Here is an 18,353-nt window from a genome sequence, read left to right as displayed (position 1 = left end):
TCCATTGTTGCAACTGGTCCATACTTGGCATAGATGTTACATGGCAAGGATCAACAACTGAATCATCATCTGTACTGCAATTTATACCTTTAGTAAACCATTTCTCAATCTTTGGCAACAAAGACTCAAAAGCCTGACCTCTAGTTAGCTTGCTCAGTGGGCTCTATCTTTTTGAAGCTTTTTTGAGAGACAAAACCTCCAAATAAATTATGTACATATAATTAACAAAACTAATTTCCATTTCTATATTATGAATTTTTAATGCAAGACTTTAATCCTATGTCATGTCAGGGCCTATATTCATGTTGCCTTGCACCCTCATCCCCATTGCACTGCAAAGGTCTGAACTAAATAACCTAAATAACTGCATAAAATTTGCAAGTAGTGCAATGCAGTGGAAGTTCCGGGGTAAGTCAGAATATGTTTATGTTTAGTAGCTTATTATAAATTTAAAATACTATAATAACAACACTGCTGATATTGTTATAATTATTACCAATTATTTCCAAAATATTGCCAATACGGCAGTTGTCAAGTAGTTTCATGTATTCTGACTTACTCTGCAGCGAAAGTAGTGTTTGCAATTCAGTTAATGTATGTGCATATGCTTAGTGTGATGAAGCAATTAAACTTGCAATACCTTCGTATTGTTATTCCACATACCGATTTTCACGAATAATAAAGAACTTAAAACGTTAAGATATTTAGCTTTATTATAGAGCAATACAATGGAAAGAGAACAAGAAAGTTGACAATGCGCATACGATGATGTTTTTTTACAAAAAACTTAAAGTGGGTAAAATCGTATTTCGCAGCAAGACGATAAAACAACTCGCGCGAGTAACGATGGTGACATTTAATATTTAGCTTTCAGTTCACGTTTCACGTGACAAATTTCAATATGGTTTCTGTGCTCCGATCTCTCGATTTAGCTGCAAGTCCTAAATCATTGGTGTCTTATCAAAGTGATTCTTCCGATGAAGAGAGAAGTAATAATGATAAATCTAAAGAAGGTGAAAAGTCAATAGAGAGCACTGTCAATATGGATGCCCTAAAACCTAAGTTTCTTTTAAACAGCGCGCCAATTGTTGATGCTAAGGTAAAGTGTAATAGTTTTTATCCAAAGTCCTAACTAGGCAACTACCAACACCAAAGCTAAATCTATAATGCGATTTGTTATCTTTTAAAGGAAGGAATTAATTGGAGAAGACACATCGATCCTTTAATGAAAGAAGTTACATTTAATGCAAAGTATGACGAACTCTTTTCAGCTTCGGTACGTTAATAATTTAATCATTGTCACCATTTACATGCACATGGACAAAATCATGATTTTGAAGAAGTCTACTATTTTAGATTGGACTACAAAATCCATTTAAAACGAAGCAGCAAAGAGCACATAAAAATATGTTGTCTGGCTATGTTGAGCCATCTCATATCAGTAAATTTCAATTTGATAATCAACTAAAAACATTTTCAAGTTACGGTAAGAGCAAAAGCAAGCATAGTTTGAGAAAAAATGTATTTGTTAATGAGTTATGTGTGATCTTTTTGTTTTTATTAAATCACAGGTTATGCATTAGATCCAAGTGATGACACAGCTCACATTGAAGAGAAGTTAGTTACAATATATGTATATAATATTGTTACAATGTGCTTATAACATAACTATGATACAGCATACATCTTCTACGATAGTCATGTTAGTGCAGGAACGCACATCTCTCCAAAATTTTATGTGTTTTACATTGTGGGGATGATTTATTGTAGTGTAGATTGATACTAAAACCCAATGCAAAGCAACTTTTTTATCCTTTACTAGTTTCCGGACTAACTTTTTATACATAATTCACAATATGTAGAGGGTATTAAACACTCGTACATCAAACATGTTCCTCAGTGAATGCATCAAGTCTGAAATAGAATAATGCTGAAGTATTATATCACTCAATTACTTTGAAATGATTCAAGCTGATAAATGTTTATTTGAGTGGAATATGATGAATGTGCTTTGTCATGAACTTACCTTAAAAACATGATGTAGTACATGGCTCTTAATTATTAGTAAATAGGCTTGGTAATGTTTTATGTTTATATCAATTGTTATCCATTAAGGTTTGTTGGGGAAGTTGAGAAAGCAAAGGATAGCAAGGGATTGACTGTGTTTAAAGCTACAAAACAGCAGGCGGGAGATAAGAGGAAGAGAGAGGATAGGGGAGATCCTGGTGTGATTGATGGATACAAGGGTACTATTACTACAATAATGATAACTTTTGAAAGGTTGTCCTACTATCTCTTATTCTCTGTTATCCTAAAGGACCATGGAGTAAGTTTGTTGATGAAGAAACTATTGCTAAACCATATGAGGTATTTCAATTACCCAAATAAAGAGTTTTATAAAGATATTTTTCAACTCAAACAATTATTTTTCTGGCGTTTTCTTGGTAAATACAGGAAGAGTCAGCAATCCTTGAGGAGTATGAATTATCAAAAAAAAACAAATCAAAGAAAGATGATATGAAACCTTCAGAAGAGAAATCCACATTACACAGTAAGTTAAAATTTTCATACTTTCTTGTAGTTTCCTAAACTTTACCAAATGTAATTATTTTTCAGTTAAAGATGCATATGACTATCAAGGAAGATCATATCTTCACATTCCACAAGATCTTGGCATTAATCTCAAGTCAGATACTCCTCCAGAACGATGCTTTCTACCAAAACAACATATTCATACGTGGTATGTAAACAATTCTCCGTTTAGTTCATTTATTCAAAATCAAAAAATGGAAGTTAAAATACCAGAAATGACGTTAAACACGCTATTGAATTTTAGTTGTTCTTGCTTTTGTTTGTTTTCTGTTACTTTACTGTAAAACAAAAACGGAAGAAATATGAAAGTTTACTTGCTAAAATGTAATTAGAAATGCCATAGAACGTCTGACTTAGAGTCATCAATATGCTTTAAATTTTGTAGATTTTAAGGAAAACACGCAATAATTGAATTAAGTTTAAAGACAATTTATGATATAATTCTTGATGGTATTGAGGATGTTCAATTATACATTACAGTATTCATTAGAGAAAGCGTCTCATCCAAATATAAACTTAAAATATGAGCGTTTTTTTAATATGGTGCTTCTCTTTGATTTGAGACGTTTAGGTGATCATTTGATATGTATATAAAATCATATTTATGAGTGTATTATTTATTATAAAGTAATGATTTGTTCTCGTTCTTCGTACGTATGTTTGTAGATATTGTATTGGACTTCCTTAGCACTTGTTTTAAGAAACACGGCTAACCTGACATTTACTTATCATTTGACCCTGAAGATGACTACTGCTAAGGTTGTCGAAACGTCAGTCAACATCAACACCAACAGTTCTTCACAGGACTCTACTAACCTCGACAAAAACGTAACGATACTTCCTGATGCAAATATTCACTTTATACAGCACTTTTTAATATCATTTAAGTATTTGTTTCCCTGTAGTTCATCCTTCTACCGTCGTGATAAAAGAAAGCAGTGGAGATATTCTTACTTATGTATTATTGTAGCTATTATTTTTTCTTTCTCTTAGGTCTGGTCACACTAAAGGTGTTTCTGCAATAAGATTCTTTCCGAAATCTGCTCATCTTCTTCTGTCGTGTAGCATGGATTTTAAAATTAAGGTAAAAAGTCATTTTCTCTGTCTTACATGTCGTTTTTCATATTGAGTTTGGTTGTACATCCTTGAATGTTCCTCCAAAATTATTGGAGATGAGAATTTTTAATAAATTACCATCACGACAAGCAATACATTTGAAACAATACATTTCCTTTCAGAAACTACAAGATGATATTCATGTAAGCGCCATTGGCTCTGTTTTTGCAAAATCTAACATAAGAGGAGGAATTTTACCCAGGTAATGTGGGATATTTCACATTCATTTGGTTACAGGTCACATTTTTATTGATTCAAAAGATTGTTGAAAAAATAACATTTGCTTTTTATTGTATATTTTGCAATGTACATAGCGTTCCTTCTTAAGTCTTTATTCTCCTAAATGGGTCTTGTTATCTTTGGCTATTATATGTTCAAAAAGTTTGATTTATTTTAGAATGTTAGAGGAGATATTATACTCACGTATTATGGTAAAGAAAGCTATGAAAGATTGTAAAGATGATAAAGTAAGTTGGTTTTATTAAATCTTTGTTTTTGAAGCGAACTTTGATGTTTTTATAAGATCCAGTAGCTAAAACGTCATGGACTTTTCATCATGTTCAATAAAGATGCCTTTCCACTCTTCGCTTGTTTTCTCTAATCATTCAATATCATAAATAAATCACATTTTAGACTCTTCTTCAACTTCTTGATGCTCGACGACTTGCTTTAAAGTTGATTCCAAATGTCACTTATGGTTACACATCAGCAAACTTCTCAGGGCGAATGCCATGTGTTGAGGTAACTTTGATCTTGTTATGATAGAAATTTAAACAAAAGATAACTCTCCCCATTCCATCTAAACACATCTTGTGCCGTAAACTTTGTATTCATGATAGAAATTGAAACAAACGATAACTCTCCCCATTCCATTTAAACAGACCTTGTGCCGTAAACTTTGTATTCATGATAGAAATTTAAACAAACGATAGCTCTCCCCATTCCCTCTAAACAGACCGTGCGCCGTAAACTTTGTATTAATTGATTGTATCTATATTATATATATTATATATTTACCAATACACATATATATTTTAGATACAATAAATATATAATATATTTACTACAGATAATTGGTAAATATTTAATATATATAATATAGATACATGTTTATTATTATAATTATCGTGAGCCAGGACTAAGTCACATGCTCAGATTGAAAATCTATCAAGTGCTTATTGTCATACTGGTTTTATTTTACTCTTAAAACCATCTGAATATTCTTTTCTGTTTTTCATCAGATTGCTAACGCCATTGTTCGTAAAGCACGCGAGACTTTAATTCATTTAAATCACTTAAATTGTATAAACCAACAATAACTCGCCCATTCCATTGTAACAGACCGTGCCCCGAAAACATTGTATTTATTAATTGTATCTATATTTTATATTCATTTATGTATTTGTTTTATTATTTATTAATATATATTTTTTACGTAAATATATACAATCAAATACAAAGTTTGGCGGGGTAATGCGAATTTTGCATTATTTTGGCCGCCTATGGCTAAACATTGTTATTTAAACATTCATATTTTTATAGCACAAATGTAAAGGGTTTTGGAGTTCCAGTAATTTATAATGTATCATAATGGATCACCATTTCGCTATAAGGAAACACGCAATAATTGAATTAAGTTTAAAGACAGATGGTATAATTCTTGATGGTATTGAGGAAGTTCAATTATACATTACAGTATTCATTAGACAAAACGTCTCATCCAAATATAAACTTAAAATTAGAGCGTTTTTTTAGTATGGTGCTTCTCTTTGATTTGAGACGTTTAGGTGATCATTTGATATGTTTATAAAATCATATTTATCAGTGTATTATTTGTTATAAAGTAATGATTTGTTCTAGTACTACGTACGTATGTTTGTAGATATTGTATTGGACTTCCTTAGTACTTGTTTTAAGAAACACGGCTAACCTGACATTTACTTGTCATTTGACTTTGAAGATGACAACTGCTAAGATTGTCGAAACGTCAGTCAACATCAACAGCAACAGTTCTTCACAGGACTCTACTAACCTCGACAAAAACTTAACGATACTTCCTGATGCAAATATTCACTTTATACAGCACTTTTTAATAACATTTAAGTATTTGTTTTCCTGTAGTTCATCCTTCTAACGTCGTGATAAAAGAAAGCAATGGAGATATTCTTACTTATGTATTATTGTATTATTTTATCTTTTTCTTAGGTCTGGTCACACTAAAGGTGTTTCTGCAATAAGATTCTTTCCGAAATCTGCTCATCTTCTTCTGTCGTGTAGCATGGATTGTAAAATTAAGGTAAAAAGTCATTTTCTCTGTCTTACATGTCGTTGTTCATTTTGAGTTTGGTTGTACATCGTTGAATGTTCCTCCAACATTACTGGAGGTGAGAATTTTTAATAAATTACCATCACGACAAACAAAACATTTGAAACATTACATTTACTTTCAGAAACTGCAAGATGATCTTCATGTAAGCGCCAACGACTCTGTTTTGGTAAAATTTAACAAAAGACTAGGAGTTTTACCCAGGTAATGTGGATATTTCACATTCATTTGGTTACAGGTCACATTTTTATTGATTCAAAAGATGTTGAAAAAATAACATTTGCATTTTGTTGTTTATTTTGCAATGTACATAGCATTCCTTCTTAAGTCTTTACTCTCCTAAATGGGTCTTGATATCTTTGACTATTATAAAAAACACTTGAGAAAAACGACGATTTTTTTGAGAGCAAACATGTTTCGACATTATCAGAATGCCATCTTCAGTGCAGAATGATTAGTGTTAAGTAATATGATACATAATATGATATGAATAAATTAATTACAATGAGTATTAAGTATTAATAACTATAACATAAGTTCTAAAAATAAGTATTAAGAATTTATAACAAAATTATTATTATAAAGTAAATATAGTGTTGTAGTGGTGAACTTGGATATTTAAATCGGGATTAGTTTCATTAATGTGTAGAGTGAGAAAGTGGATTGATCAGTGTCGATGATTTTAAAACAGGAAGGTGAGAATTTGTTTTTACATGAAGGAGAGGCTTGAAGATGTTTGTAGATAGTGGAGTTTTTGTCTGTGTGAGTATGTTCCTTTATCCTGGTAGATAATTGGCGAGAAGTTTCACCAATATAACGGGAATTACATCCCGCACATGAAAATTGATAAACTACCATAGATTTGGAGAGTTCGGGAAGTGGGTCTTTAAACGAAAATAAAGATTTTATTTTAAAAGGTGTGAAAATAAGTTTAACGTCAATGTCAGTGCAGTAGCGTTTAATGATTTGTGTGAGTTTGCGTTGTGTGTGTCGTGAGTAATCACCTATGTAAGGTAGTTTGAAATAACGTTTATTGTCAGGTTGTTTTATATCGTTAGTGTTAGTTGTGGAGTTAGATGAGTCAGTGCTTTTCTTGAACTAAAGTACATGGAACGCAACCTCAAGCAAATAATTAAAGACATATCTTACGCCAGACACGCGAGATCTTACCCCAGACACGCGTGTTTAATGTTTCGAGATTCTCTTGCGGAGTATTACATGATTGACTACACACGCGTGTCTGGGGTAAAATCACGGCTTAAAAAAGTTATAATGGTTTTGTATTACAGGTAGTGCTCCCTGTATTTTAGTTCAATGGGATATATTAATGCTGTTACCAGTTTTTTGTGATATTTTTTACATGTTTAATTTTTTTATTGTGTAACCAACATATAAATTTTTGCGACAAATATTTGAATAAGGCAAATTACGGTAATCATACGTAGTTTACAACAATTTTGATTAATGTGGCAAATTAGCAAAGATCATTCAATAAGAATAATAGTTTAACTAAGAATTAGTGTAATGTCCTATTTAAATGCTAGTCAAATAAAAGGACTTCATGCAGCAAAGCCATGGAATATGTCACACGAACGTATGATGTAAAGAGACATTGTTATGTATAGTAATATAAAAAATGTCGTGTGATGTTCTGATTTAACAAGTTACTCTTTGTTACCTAATCTTAAAAAAAAATCAGTGACTATTTTGATCAATGCGTATAACCTATTACTTTCAATCATAATTCAGGAGAAAGCACTAAAGTGAGAAGAGATGAAGAGGAGGTAATTTTTTTATTACTGATTTATCAAAGCAGCCTGCTTTCTATAGTAGAGAAATATAAGACGATTTAAATTTTTCAATCGCTCAATTTAACTTTTGCGATAATGTAGGTCTTGTTATGATTTAATTTATATACGTATATATATCACAAGTCTTTTCTACGTTGCTATACGAATCAGTCATTTTCTTCCATAAACTGATATAAAAGTTTCCTATATAATATCGTCATAAACTTTGTATGTTGTTGCAAAAAGGAAACATTCCACTATATGATAAAAGCAAAAAATGTAGAACTTTTACAAACAAATCTGTTTATAAAATAATAAGTGGAAAATATTTGCAAAAAGTGTCATGAAATTATTATTGTACGCGTAGTTTACTATTTCTTTACAGGATCAACAAAAAATCGTTCGTGCAATAGATAATGTTTTTAATTTTTTGTTTGTTCATAATTTATCTTGGAAGACCAAATGCATCGTTTTTGTATCTACTAATTTTCTTATTATTGAAGTTAAACGCGCATAGTTTTAAGTATTATTGCACAAATTGATGCATTAATTATTTTTATATTTTTTACGTAACAGGCCACAAATAATATGCGCCATGTGATGGACATGGACATGACGAATTGTGATGGTAAAAAATCTATTTTAATCATTTTCTCCATTTTTCCTGACAGGCTACAAATAATAAAACGGTCGATATGATTGAAACATTTTGTGAATACGGTAAGTATTGCAAACATGTTCACTTTATAGTTGTAATAAGCAAGCTGTATTGTAGAGTATTTTCTTTATATTTAACATTAAAGTGATGTCATGTTTTCAACGATTAGCTCGTTTCTAGTAATGTGCTATAGTTTTACCGTTTTTTTCCATATAAGTTAATCACTCGTTGTAATAAATTCGAATACATTGACATATTCCGTCATAAAAATCTCTTATCAATTGTAATTTTTTGAATATATATTTATGTTAACTCTCATGACTACGTCTCTGAGTTATTTGTACTCATTTAGTGTTTAGCCACTGATCTGATAATAGATTTTATATAGCTTCCATATGTACCAAAAGTAAAGCCTAATTATGTATGCGGAATTCGTTTCTGTTTACCCACTTGAGATACAATTGCTGTAGAAATATATGGCTGATAACGTTTACAAACAAATATTTTAAAATATTCAAGACATTTCGCGACCTTGTTCTTATGTCAAATATACGTCATAGATGAAACAAGTTATGTAAATCAATTTGACATCAAAATATTCCCGATATGTGAAAAATACCGGCCTTCGTATTCATTTGAAAATTGCTCGTCCAGGAAGACATGAATTTGACCCATCGTTGCCAAGATATGACAATTCACAGCTAGGTTGCTAAGTTCAGAGGCAGTAATGATCTAGAATAATATTCAATGCTTAAAATAATATTGATAATATTATTTTAAGCATTGAATATTAATTTATAACACAATTTTATGTCTGTGTATGAGTGCTGAATGCGGATGTTTTTTAACAATCAGTAATTCAATAACCGAGGAATAATCATTTTCATGTTATTCTTCGGTTGTAATGTGTCGTGTATTTTAGATTTGGAAGAAATGCGAGATAAGTTAGATAAACTTGAAATAACCATTAAATCGACGTCACAAGAAAAGGTCCCTTTTTTTTATTTATTGTTTTACGTTATTTTTGTATGATTCCCATTAAACGTCTTGTTTTTTGTTAAAGGACGATGTATATGAAGAGATGGAAAAATTAAAAATTGAATTAGAACGTGAGACTGCAGAGAAGAATGAGGCATATAAAAGAATACAGGAGCTTGAGGGCAAAGTTAACAGTGCTGCCATTCTTGTAAAGCAATTGTTAATGTTTTATGATGTCATATTTTTGTTTCATGTGGAGATTTTTTTATTTCCTAGCTTGAAGCTCACAAAAAAGTCTTGGAAAAACTTGAAGAGATCGTCGAAAAATCTGGTGGGAAGATTCCTGAACATTGCAACGTTAAGCATTTTGTCAAGAATAGTACAGGTGCCCCACCGGAAATTCCTAATCTTGAAGCACATGCTGGTCCGTCTCCCCCTTCTCCGTTACCTGCATTACTTACTCCTGGAGTACCATCACCTCCTAGCGGACCATCACTACCACCATCTTTATCAGGAGTGCAACCATCACCTCCACCTTTCGGGGGTGCAATACCAGGTGACATTTTTATTTGCGTAAAATAATTTTGATTATTGTGATGTTCTGAACTGAACATCTATCATTTGCTCTCTCTTGTTTTTCTAGGTCCACTACCACCCCTTGGACCCCCAGGTGCCCCTGGCCTACCAGGCGCATTACAGGGAAAAGGAAAGAGAAATGTACCAAAGCCTTCGCGACCTTTGAAATCATTTAATTGGTCAAAACTGCCTGATGTAAGTGAAGTGTTATGTTAGGCATTGACATTGTCAGCGATGTCATTCAGTGACAATGTATATTGCCATGCATGTCTCTTTATGTACAAAATTTTAATTTCTAGACCAAAATAAAAGGAATAGTTTGGACGGTAATCGACGACTCGAAAGTACCAATTTTTGTTCAGTTTCGAATGTTTTCAAAGCAATACTTTCTTGAAGGTTTTCATTCAATTTATTTAATTTTTGCTTGATCAGATTCATGAAATCATGGATTTGAACGACTTTGATCGCATGTTCTCGGCATATCAAAAATCTAAGAATGACCAGGTACATTTTGTGTTCGTTTTACACTTTCTTCAATGGTCTATATCCTTTGTTGAGAGCAATTTTAATTGTTCATTTTAGAAAGACGGTGGTGCAGAAGCTTGTGTGGCTCCGGAAACAAATGGCAAAGAATTGTCATTCGTAGATAGTAGAAAAGCCGAGGTTCCATGATGCTATCAAATATGTTGAGTTGAGAAGTTGTTTTGCATTCAAATTTGCATCGAGATCTTGTTTTGTTTAGAACTGTCAAATTTTGTTATCAAAACTAAATACTTCTAACGAACAGTTAGCGCAAGCTGTTCTCACCATGGATAAAGATGGCGAATTATCTGTAGAAATGCTTGAACAGGTTAAATTTCCCTTCGACTTCTTACATAGGAATTAAGCATTTTTACTAACGAATCTATCTTCATCCTCTTTGTTTAGCTCTTGAAGGTCGTACCCACTCCCCAAGAAAAAAATCTGCTCAATGATCATAGTAAGGAGAAAGAACAGTTTGCCAAAACAGACAGATTTTTATACGAAATGTCCAAGTATGTCGTATATGTGAAGTGACTGCTTTTAATTTCGTGTACGTACCAAACGTACAAATCTTTTTTTTGCTTTTAGAATTAACCGTTACGAACAACGATTGGCAACTTTGTTTTACGTCAAACGTTTCCCAGAACGAATGGGTGATATAAAAACAAAAGTTAAAGGTAAACGATCATAGATTTTCTGGGAGGATTTCCAATCTCCATACTTACATAAATATTAGCAAACGCAATTAGGATTTGTTTTAGATGCAGCAAACTTTCAAAGAAATTATCTCCAATTATGAGGTAGGAGTAAAATAGTTTAAAAAAATAAGTCTGACATGACACGGTGACATCCTCAAAGCACCTTTTGAAATCTTATCCGAACGATAGCAAGCCGTGCATTTCTTAAAAAGATGTAATTTTATTGTTTGAAGTAAATGTCTGTTGTACGTGACTACAATACCTTTATTTCAACAGCTGTGATAGACGCATCTAAGCAAGTGTTCCGCAGCAGAAAATTCCGTGATTTACTGGAAGTTGTATTGGCCTTTGGGAATTATATGAATCGTGGAGCAAGAGGAAACGCTACAGGGTTTAAAATTGCCAGTATCAATAAGATCATGGACACAAAATCGAGTTCGAACAGCAAATTAATCTTTTAGATTACTTGGTCATGCTTTTGGATCAAAAGGTTTGTGTGGAAGAATTTATACTTTACATTCACTTTAGATTCACATTAAAAAAATAGTTTTGATTGTCTCGTCTTGGGTTCTTGCAGTTTCCGGCCGTACTGCAGCTTGAGGAAGAAATGGGAGATGTTAAGACAGCTGCTAATGTCAGGTGAGGATAGAATGGGATCATAAATTATGGATTACCATCATTGATAGGAAAGATTGCTTGCTCCAACGACATTTTTTTCCAGTCTTGTAGAGTTACAAAAAGACGTAAAGAAATTCAAAACAGAACTCAAAACAGTTGAAAAGGTTTGTAATTTGTCCTTAAAAAAATGTAAATGTCTTTAACTTACAACTGCTCCAATTTTTCTTACAGGAGTATGATTATCATGGTAAAAATAAGGATAAATTATCTGGTGATAATTTCGTTCAAGAAACTGGAACTTTTCTCACAGCTGCACAAGCGTCGTTCAATGAACTTGATGATTACTTGAAGGAGATGAAAACAAGAGTGAGAATTTTGATTTATTTTTATCTTCGGCCATGAAAAAGGACACATTAAATATGTTTCTACTTTTAGTACGAGAAATCTGTTTCGGCGTTTGGTGAACAACCGAAGACCATTACCTCGAAAAATTTCTTTGGCATTTTTTACACGTTTTTAGTATCTTTTGCCGTAAGTCTCTTTTTGTTGTTTTAGTTCTGTCCAACGCATGCGCAGTAGATATAAAATAACGATAAATTGACAGAACTAAATCTTAATTTCAGGAGGCGAAGACTGAGAATGAAAACGAAAGAAAAGAAACTAGAGGAGGAAAAAAGCGAAAGATGAAGCTTAGGTTAGAAACAGTGGAAGTGTCCTTTTATACATTGAAGGGAGCTATCATAACGATTTCAGGGTAGACATGGGCGTCATTCCTGCAATAATAGGGGGACCATATTCATATATTCTGTTGTGCCAGGCTGATTTCTTTTGAAAATGAAATTGTTTTGAAAAGAACTTAGACAAGCATAGCAGAATATATGTCACCTATTAAGACAGGACATTGACGCCCATAAGGCAGTGACGCCCATGAGGGTGGATGATTTTGTCATGTGTTTTCTAGCTATAGTCTCTGGCCATAGGTCTGACATACTGTATTTTGTGGCTTACAACCGACGAGTTGGTTTGATTCAATAATTAGGAATGTTAAAGAACAACTTTGAAAACATCACATTTTCATTACATGTTGGTACACGTTGTGACTGTACATGCAGACTTGCGCAGCCCTAAAAAAGGACTTGTAATGTTGGTATTAACTTCCGTTTCAATGTCTTAGTGTTAAACATCGCTGGTCATTTTGACTCTGAAAGACTGCACTAACTACACTAACTCTCGCTTGTCTCACTTGTCTCACTTCCGTTCCACTCATGTTTTCTATATTGTTCCTTATCGTCCCCGACGTACTCGAATGTACAATTGAAACCCAGGTTGGCTCAGCAAACTGAGTCATGAATAAATATCTATTTTTGTAATTTAGGACCTTGAGAAAGTTGCCTTAACTTTGTTAAAAACTGAAATGAAATTCATAAAGGTCTGATGCTTATAAATTCAAATATTTAGAGTAATCTCTGCTTTGTTTATCGTAAAATCATTCCCAAAATTCCCAACGTGAAAAAATCATATTAGTGAGTTGCTTCTTTTTTAAGGAACAAATATTATTTATGCCACTTTAGCAGTCTAAGCTTGTTATTAAAATTACATAAAAAAGGCAGTTACAGTATTTTTCACAATGTACTTGCTTATAGTGTATATGTTTGTAAATATTGAGCATTTTCATTTACATATGTTTACGCAGAACTTTGTTCTTAGGTCTGGAGAGAGTAAATATCGAACAACAACCTCGTTTTTGCTCTAAAAATTGCAAAAATACTGTTTTTCTCCAGATTGTGACTTTGATACCTAAATTAGCGTATATGGTTTGCTTTCATTCAAATACAAAAAGTTACTGGTACCAGTTACATATGAAAGTTATTTTACCTAGAAAATGTGAAAAATCACTGTGGGATTTTTAACATGTGAAAAAACATCTTAAAATCTGTCTTTGTGCAAATAGACAAAGTAAATGTAAGAATTCATTGTGTGTAAAAGATATCGAGCTCAAATCAGCTTGATAAGGGCACTATTTGATCTATAGATTAATTGTACATTTCATCATTTTATTTAGGCAAAAAAGTTATTCCATTATCTTAGGAAGAAAAGTATGTTCAGAATCTTTTTTATCTCTAATTGTCGGAAATTATGTAAATAAGTTATGATTGTTATTTGAGACTAGGAACTTATCGTTAAAGCGGAATAAGGAACTTATGATTGTTGAGTATTTTATAAGGGTCAAATTAAGACGGCATTGTCTTTTGTTGATGCCTGTGAACAAGTAAGGAGCATGAATTGGAATGGATGTATAACTTTGACTAGAAAATTAAATTGATGACATTTGAGAGTTGTTTTTGACTGCGCGCTAGCTTTAGATAGTATACAGTCCCATAGAGAACCGGCGGACGCATAACTGCTTTGTGCTAACGTGCAAAGGAGAAATTTGCTACACCAAGAACTAAGGTACCTATACGTACATCGCTGCTTTTTATCACAGAAAACATATTTCGCAATTGTCAGTACGAATTTTAAAAAACTCAGTCTGCAGTTTATTCAGTTGAAAAAATAGTAAATTGTATATGTGTCCAACTTTACGGATTCAAAACTTTGAAATAAACTGTAGAATCCCAAGATAGAGAACAATGAAAAAGACATCAATTTATTAAAAAGATATTGCCATGTCTTTCATGAGAAGAATTATTGTAAAGAAAAAAGACACATTTTGACAACAAAATTCCCGTTTTCGGTCCATGCCTCACGATATCCCGAGATAATTGAGAACTAGACTTTAAATAAGGAAATAGATAATCGTTGTTTTCCATGAAGCCCATGGATGGTTTGCTCGTGATACATGAGAAAAAGTAAGTATAAAACGTTTAACGTCGTCCTAATAAAGGCACAGTGTCAAAAGAAGTTAGTTGAAACGTTGCTTGATTTATTTAATAAGAAGAAGTTTTGTAAACAAAAAGATAGAACTCAAAAGCAAAAAACCCCCGTTTTCGGTCCATGCTTCCCGATACCTTCTTAAGCGTAAGGCACTAGAACACTGCATGTTAACGTTTCGGTAGGAGATTTCGGCCCCTTCCACGCTATCCTACTTGGGGATGTCAATAGCAAGCTTCCGCCCATCAGACGCCGAGATCACCTGCGATAGGCTTTGCTCGGGTACGCAGGGAGAGTGCGGTCGCGACCCGAAACGTCTGGACCCCTAAGCCACTGCATACATATCGCACCCAGCTTCCACTGCTAGTTGACATATATTAAACATATATTTAGCTTTATATTTATATACATAAATTCAAAGCCTTACGAGAGTTGTGGTATTATTGAAGTCACTACTGCGCATGCCCAGACGATTTCTTCAATAATTTGCGACTAAGTGAGCTAAATGCCACAACTTTAGTGCAAGTACATATGGTTAGTCGTTGCCATGACTATAAACAGTTAGTGGAGTGGACTGCGCATGCGCTAAAGCACTCCGGATGATTTCTTCATTAATTTGTTACTAAGCATGCTATTTAGGTCAAAATCGGTGCTAGTTGATGGAGTGTGGATGCAGTTGGTCGTTGCCATGACCATCTACTTGGGCAGTTGGTCAAGTTGAGTGCACATGCGCAAATGATTCATCTGAAAATATGTGACTGAGCGAGCTAATCCTCGATAGTTGGTGCTGGTACATACAGTTAGTCGTTGCTATGAACATGAACATGAAGAGTTGGTAGAGTTGACTTGGCATACGCGGAGAAGGGTCGCTAGTGTCGGGCCTTTTTTTTTCTCCTCTCGTATGTTGTGCTGCGCATATCGGCAGCAATTTTTCCAGCAAGATATTTAGGGCTCTTCACTTGTTCCCAACTACTGAAGTGGTACGACGTCATTTGATATACTGAAGTATTTTTGATTTTATTGTGAAGAAATGACGTCGTGTAATTGCAGTGGTTGGAAACAAGTGAAAAACCCTAATTATCTTTCCGGAATGATGGGGGACCTGAGAACGCGGTGTACACTTCTAAAGAGTGGCCCTTCTGTTTAATTTTTATCATGTGGTAAGACTCAACATACTATATGCAACTTTAAGTACATATTCTTGGATTCCAACCAACCTCCAGGGAATTATCAAATAATGTGGCTCACCAACGCAGGCAACAATATCATAAAATATTCATTTGCATTGATCCAAACATGGCAGTCTTGACGCAAAATAAGCACCAAGAATATTTCATAAACAAATTCTAAATAGGCAGATTGCGCCAATAACACTGTCGTGGTCTTGTCGAATTTTTCACAGATGGTTTAAAAAATTGTCCTTGGTTAAAGCGGTTTACATGTTCTCAACCGATTTAGCCAATAATTTACTTAAACTAAGACATCGTTTACATTGCACTGGATTGCTACCAAGGAAGGTTTAATTTTCTATGTGTTAAAAGTCGGTGATATGGTCCAATACCCCAGACACAATTAAATAAATTAAATCTATCAACTTAATAAGAATTTAATCCAAACAGTTACCCTTTAAAGCAAATGAAGATGTTGTGATGAGCAAATCCGAAATAGCGCAAACGCAGCTTAAATGAAAGAAGGCAACTGCGTGTCGGAAAAATATAGTGACGACTGTTTGCATTGAAAGACAGTTTAATGAATAAACACTCATATATAAACATTTTATGATTAAACTGTTACAATTTGACTTACAGCTAAAATTATTCAACGTGGAATTATATCCCTCGTAATATTTATTATTTTTTTAACAGTTCATCATCGATTCACACATTATACAGGCAAGCATAAAAAACAATCGCGTCATCCTTAGCCAAATTCTCCAGTCCTTACAAATAATGAAAACTAATGAAACAGATTGAGAAAAGGACAAAATGATAAGGATCTGGAACTTACATTAATGTGCTATTTCTGCACTGGTTTTCAGATGACATAATTTGTTGTGATTTGAGTAAGTTCCTTTGTGGCAGTTAGTCAGTAAAATGCTGTTTTAGTTGGCTGGAAAGTGTTTCAAATCCGATTTTTACAACAATTCGCCAATCGTATCATCCATAAAAACCAATTTATTGATAATCATGATTTATGTATTCATACTGCAGAACAATGAAACACAACAAACTACGACAAAGTATGTCATCTGAAAACAAGTCCTATCGCATTTTTCTCTGTTGTGCATAAACATTGGATTCGTCTACAACAATTTGTGGGGCTCGTCAGTTTATCCTAAAGAGTAATGAAAAGTTTAGATCTTTCCTCTGATTCCGTAGATGAATAATCTGTTTTATTATCCTCAAGTCCATTAGCATCTCTCATAACAAACTCATGTGGCGTAAACATATTTTCGTGTAAGTTTGTGTCCTTTGAAAATTAACGGGAAATTTCATCTTCATTTTGTTGCCTAGATAACAAGGCAAATTCGTCATGTAAGTCTGACTCAAGGCGCCCAACAGAACCCATCCTATCCATCAGGGGCGGATCCAGGCTGGTGCAACTGATGCGAGTGCATCAGTCATAAAATTGAATAATTAATCTTTCACAACATATTATAACTTACAATCGATACGAGCAAAATGCAAGAAATATATCAGATTGGAACGTTTATAGTTTCTAAATGCTTTAAATACCTTAACACTGACAATATATTGACAACAAATGCAGATTGATGATTGAAAATTATTGTTAAAAACCTTCGTCGATTGTTTACATGTGAGTATCATTTTGATTACAGCCGCATATATAGCGCATATATATGAGTGTAACTCCAAGGCTGCAAGTATCAAGAAATATGTTGTGTACCGGTTTGCTAAATCTCATATATTTTAGTCATAAAAATATTAATTATGTAAATTTTAGCCCCCCTCTAAAAAAGACCAAAAGGTGGAGTGTAAGGCAAAGCATCCTTTCCTAATCCTACTCCTTACAATTGTATAGATTTGTGGCTTTGTAGGTATCGTTCGAATTTTAATTGGTTGCAAAAAAGATTGTTTTAATTGCTTACTGAATCTGTTGGCACTAGTACTCTATATAATATTTTATTTGCAACAGTAGATTAAACTAAAAAAATGAAAAGCAAATAGCAGTTGATCTCAAATAGCTCTAATTTACAACGAAATGACAGAAGAAAAAGTCAAAAACGAATTATTTATTCATGAGCTAAATATTCAATAGTGCTAAAATGCAAATATGAAGTATAAATTTTTACCTTGCGCCACCATCTTGAGATTTTAACGAGTCACCAGGCTCTGTATTCTCATCAAGACATCATTATAATACATAGTGAATGCACAAGTGAACCATGGAGAAAATACGCTTTATTTAATATTTTGATGTGACATTGGATAAACACTATTCCAGACATAAGGAAAGTTAAAGATAATTTTTAGTTTTGATTTAAATCTTCTTAAATCATCAAAGAAGATTAAAGAAAAAAATGATTAAAGAATAAATACCATCCCTGAAACAGATTAAATTGCAGCTGTGCGAATTTTGAAAACTAC

General features: G+C 33.1%; 1 protein-coding gene and 1 pseudogene across 1 annotated transcript; both read left to right on the top strand.

The window, feature by feature from the left end:
- Positions 1-884: 884 nt before the first annotated feature.
- LOC124458453 (pre-mRNA-processing factor 17-like) lies at positions 885-6,238 on the top strand. Its single transcript, XM_047008473.1, has 14 exons — positions 885-1,099; positions 1,190-1,276; positions 1,357-1,486; positions 1,572-1,617; positions 2,116-2,246; positions 2,318-2,367; positions 2,455-2,551; positions 2,617-2,740; positions 3,586-3,676; positions 3,831-3,910; positions 4,106-4,175; positions 4,342-4,449; positions 5,914-6,004; positions 6,159-6,238. The coding sequence occupies exons 1-13, from the start codon at positions 902-904 to the stop codon at positions 5,926-5,928; spliced, it is 1,227 nt and encodes a 408-aa protein (XP_046864429.1). The 5' UTR covers positions 885-901; the 3' UTR covers positions 5,929-6,004; positions 6,159-6,238.
- LOC124457286 lies at positions 6,184-12,632 on the top strand (annotated as a pseudogene).
- Positions 12,633-18,353: the final 5,721 nt, after the last annotated feature.

This window comes from Xenia sp. Carnegie-2017, unplaced genomic scaffold (assembly GCF_021976095.1).
Source record: "Xenia sp. Carnegie-2017 unplaced genomic scaffold, XeniaSp_v1 HiC_scaffold_6, whole genome shotgun sequence".
Classification (NCBI taxonomy): Eukaryota; Metazoa; Cnidaria; class Anthozoa; order Malacalcyonacea; family Xeniidae; genus Xenia; species Xenia sp. Carnegie-2017.
Note: the sequence above shows the minus strand (reverse complement) of the source record. Positions and strands in the feature narration are given on the sequence as shown.

Bases quoted from the DNA above. Each gene is read 5' to 3' on its own strand.
- LOC124458453 (XM_047008473.1), top strand. From the start codon at position 902: ATGGTTTCTGTGCTCCGATCTCTCGATTTAGCTGCAAGTCCTAAATCA. The intron at 2,552-2,616 runs GTAAGTTAAAAT...ATTATTTTTCAG, and splicing joins AGAGAAATCCACATTACACA to TTAAAGATGCATATGACTAT. The intron at 3,911-4,105 runs GTAATGTGGGAT...GATTTATTTTAG, and splicing joins AGAGGAGGAATTTTACCCAG to AATGTTAGAGGAGATATTAT.